This window comes from Sinocyclocheilus rhinocerous, unplaced genomic scaffold (assembly GCF_001515625.1).
Source record: "Sinocyclocheilus rhinocerous isolate Xijiao unplaced genomic scaffold, SAMN03320098_v1.1 scaffold124, whole genome shotgun sequence".
NCBI lineage: Eukaryota > Metazoa > Chordata > Actinopteri > Cypriniformes > Cyprinidae > Sinocyclocheilus > Sinocyclocheilus rhinocerous.
The window spans coordinates 57,656-62,099 of NW_015659962.1; the positions used below are offsets into that span (position 1 = coordinate 57,656).

Consider the following 4,444-nt stretch of genomic DNA (forward strand, 5'->3'; position numbering starts at 1 on the left):
TATAATCTATTCTGTTCTATTCTATTCTGTTCTGTTCTACTGTATTCTATACTATTATGTGTATACTATTATAATCTATTCTATTCTGTTCTATTCTACTCTACTCTATTCTGTTCTACTGTATTCTATACTATTCTGTGTATACTATTATAATCTATTCGGTTCTATTCTATTCTACTCTATTCTGTTCTACTGTATTCTATACTATTCTGTGTATACTATTATAATCTATTCGGTTCTATTCTATTCTACTCTATTCTGTTCTACTGTATTCTATACTATTCTGTGTATACTATTATAATCTATTCGGTTCTATTCTATTCTACTCTATTCTGTTCTACTGTATTCTATACTATTCTGTGTATACTATTATATTCTGTTCTATTCTATTATATTCTGTTCTGTTCTACTGTATTCTATACTATTCTGTGTATACTATTATAATCTATTCTGACTAGACTAAAATAGTGCAGAATAAAATTGAGTTGAGTAGACTATACTAAAGTAAAGTTGAATAGTCTAGAGATTAGTAGAATAATGTAGACTAGATTGAAGTAGAGTAGTATATACTTGACTAGAGTTGAGTAGACTTGAATAAAGGGAAAGACAAGAGCTTAATGATCAATAGAATAATGTAGAATAGATTAAAGTAGAATAGCACATACTAAAGTAGAGTAGAATAGAGTTGAGTAGACTAGACTAAAGTGAAGGAGAATAGCCTCAAGATGCAAAGACTAGTGTATAAAAATGTAAAGTAGATTAAAATAAAATAAATTAAAATTGCTTCTACCAAAATAGAGCAGAATAGAGTGGCATAGACTTGAGAAAAGTTAATTAATGCAGAGTAGACCAGACTAACATAAAGTAGAATAAAATAGACTTGAGTAGGCTTGACTAAAATAGAGGAGAATAACATACAGATGAGTAGGCTAGAGTAGAACAATGTGGAGTAGATTAAAGTACACTAACATAGTCTAGAGTAGAATAAAGTAGAGTAGACTACATTTGAGTAGCCTATACTAAAATAGAGTGGAATGAAATAGAGTAGCCTAAAGTAGAGTAGTGTATCGAAGTTGAGTACTTTCTATCTTTATAGCGTAAACTTCATTGTTGGACTAGATTAAAGCCTAATCAGAGTGTAGCAGCTGTGGCGCTAAGATCACACTTTCATATCCTCATAGCCTTTGATGATTTCCATCTGAAAAACTCTGGATAGACACCAAAGCATTATGGCGCATAACTCTTCCTTACAATAACAACCTGACATGAATGTAAAATTCATTTAATAGATTGAGCTCTCATTCATTTGTGAGCTGTTTCATCAGTCAGAGTTGTGTCTGTTGGGTTTTTCACACACTCTCACCTGAGATTCAGTGTGACAGGCCCCCAGGTCACACACACACTGTCAAACACACTCTCACAGACTCTTGCACGAACATTGACATAATCTGTCTCCAACAGATGATTTTCATTAAACTAAAAACCTTCGAGCTGTAATGGATGGTTTTGTGTATTTGTGTGAATGTGTGATGTGTGTGTGATGTTTTTTGTTTGTGACATAGACATCAGGCAAAACTACCATGTGCATGTAAACATAGCATGACCAGCTGTGAATGTTGTGCCTGCACACACACACACACATGGCAGTGAGTCAGGCTTTTAGTGGTAACAGTGATCCATTAGAGCACACTTCCTCTAGGAGAGAGACCGGCTCTGACCAACATCCTCTCTAATGTAACATTTCCAACACAAATAATCATCCATCTTCACTTAGCTCCCTGTCTTCTATTTCTCTACATGCAGGTTCTGTCTATATGCCCACTGTATTTTAAATGTGCAATGTATTTTTAGTATAAAAAGTTTACACTACTTTATTGTACTCTACAGAGTCCTACACTGCTCAATTCTACTCTTCTAGACTATTTATCATACCTACTGTACTCTATGCTGCTCTTCCTTACTCTGATCGTCTCTATAATCTATTCTGTTCTATTCTATTCTACTCTATTCTGTTCCACTGTATTCTATACTATTCTGTGTATACTATTATAATCTATTCTATTCTGTTCTATTCTATTCTACTCTATTCTGTTCTACTGTATTCTATACTATTCTGTGTATACTATTATAATCTATTCTATTCTGTTCTATTCTATTCTACTCTATTCTGTTCTACTGTATTCTATACTATTCTGTGTATACTATTATAATCTATTCTATTCTGTTCTATTCTATTCTACTCTATTCTGTTCTACTGTATTCTATACTATTCTGTGTATACTATTATAATCTATTCTATTCTGTTCTATTCTATTCTACTCTATTCTGTTCTACTGTATTCTATACTATTCTGTGTATACTATTATAATCTATTCTATTATGTTCTATTCTATTCTGTCCTGTTCTGTTATACTGTATTCTATACTATTATGTGTATACTATTATAATCTATTCTGTTCTATTCTATTCTGTTCTACTGTATTCTATACTATTATCTATACTATGCACTTCTATTCTATATTATTTTAATTTGTTCTGTTGTATTCTATTGTATATTATGTTAATCGGTTCTATTCTGTTCTATTCTATATCATGCTAAATGGTTCTATTCTATACTATTCTATTTGGTTCTATTCTATTCTAGTTTTCTCTGTTCTATTTTATTCTTTTCTGTTCTGTTCTATTCTAATCAGTTCTATTTTGCTCTATTCAGACAAATATAGAGTATGAGCTGTTAGTTTGTCTCACTACTTGTGTTTGATTCAGTTTTTTCAGCGATCTGTTCGGGTTAGACGCATACTTAACGCTTTTGGCTGTAATCATGCAAAACAAGAATATTTGGCCACTGCAGAATAAAAGACTGTTATTGAAGAGACAGTCTCTGAGATGAAGTCCTTATATCTCGTTTTTAAGTGAATGAATCTTTTCTTAACATGTTTAGATAGAGTTTGCGGTTTATCGTCTCTCTTAGTGTAATTTCTCATTCTTGCTGTAGCATGTTTATGAAGTGAACACACACTCCTGCTTCAGCGATGACATCACGAGGTTCTGTCAGGTCAGAGCTGCAGATCTGGGATCAGTCAAACACACCAGGAGGTCAAAGGTCAGAGCTCAGGGAATGTTTGCAGGAGGATCCAGTTACCCTGAACCCTGCTAACCCACAAACACACCGTGAGCCGTGATTGGTGCCTGAAAAACCACCTCGTCCAATCAGACAGCATCTCACAGCACTGCAGATGTTTGTGTGTTTGTTGTTCTGGCTGAACTAGTTCTTATCTACACACACACGCACACACACAGCGTAATTCAACAGGCGAATGAACATACTAAACAATGTTTTATTAAATATATAAAAATGCTGAGGGTTATGTTTAGTGTTAGGGGTTAGAAAATATCATTAGCTCAGTGTAAAAACCAGTACGCCTATAGAAAGAGTGTGTGTGTGTGTGTTGGGCTGCTAGAGGTTATTTCAGACTGATGGATCATATTCTGTGTGATTATTTCAGGACATCTGCAGTGTTTGTGTGTCTCCTTTGCTCAGGGGTTTCTTCTTAAAGGAACAGTTCACTCAAAAGTGAGAATTGTGAAAACGTGATCATCCTCAGTTCATCCCAGATCAGGATGAGTTTGTTTCTTAATCAGGTTTGGAGAAATGTAGCATTGCATCAGTGTCTCAGCAATGGATGCTCTGCAGTGAATGGGTGCCGTCAGAATGAGAGTCCAAACAGCTGATAAAAACATCACAATAATCCACAGCACTCCAGTCCATCAGTTAACATCTGGAGAAGACAAAAGCTGAAACAAATCCAGCATTAAGACGTTTTTAACTAAAATTCTAAACATAATAATATATAAGCGCTGTATATCTGATCTCAGGGTTCTGGGCGCGTGAACTGGGTCAGATGATCGGGTTCCAGCACCCCACCATCCCAGTGCATCACCAGTACGTCGTCACGGCGACGGTTCCCGAGGTGAAGGCGCTGGAGGCGGAGCTTCCTGTGATCCGGGATCTGGAGGGCTCGTATTACCTGCGTCAGGAGCGAGACGGCCTGCTGTTCGGACCCTACGAGAAAGAGGAGAAGATGAAGCTGCAGGACTCGTGGATCAGAGACGGAGTTCCTCCAGGTCAGCACACGATCACAGAGAGCAGAGCACAGTGAAAGCACAGCACAGTCTGAAATAATCAGGTGTGTGTCGCAGGTTTCGGTAAGGAGCTGTTTGAGTCCGATCTGGACCGGATCATGGATCACGTGGAGAGGGCTATGGAGATGGTGCCGGTTCTGAAGAACGCTGACATCATCAACATCGTGTCCGGACCGATCACATACACACCTGACCTGCTGCCCATGATCGGACCGCACCAGGGAGCCAGAAACTACTGGACCGCCATCGGCTTCGGGTGAACACACACACACACACACACACACACACACACATATATACA

The 4,444-nt window shown here is 37.0% G+C and overlaps 1 protein-coding gene across 1 annotated transcript in view; it reads left to right on the forward strand.

The window, feature by feature from the left end:
- LOC107724713 (dimethylglycine dehydrogenase, mitochondrial-like) overlaps nt 1-4,444 on the forward strand; it is a 22,525-nt gene that overhangs the window by 11,370 nt on the left and 6,711 nt on the right. Inside the window, 2 exon segments of the mRNA XM_016533733.1 lie at nt 3,877-4,125; nt 4,201-4,399. Coding sequence (XP_016389219.1) covers nt 3,877-4,125; nt 4,201-4,399 — 448 coding nt within the window.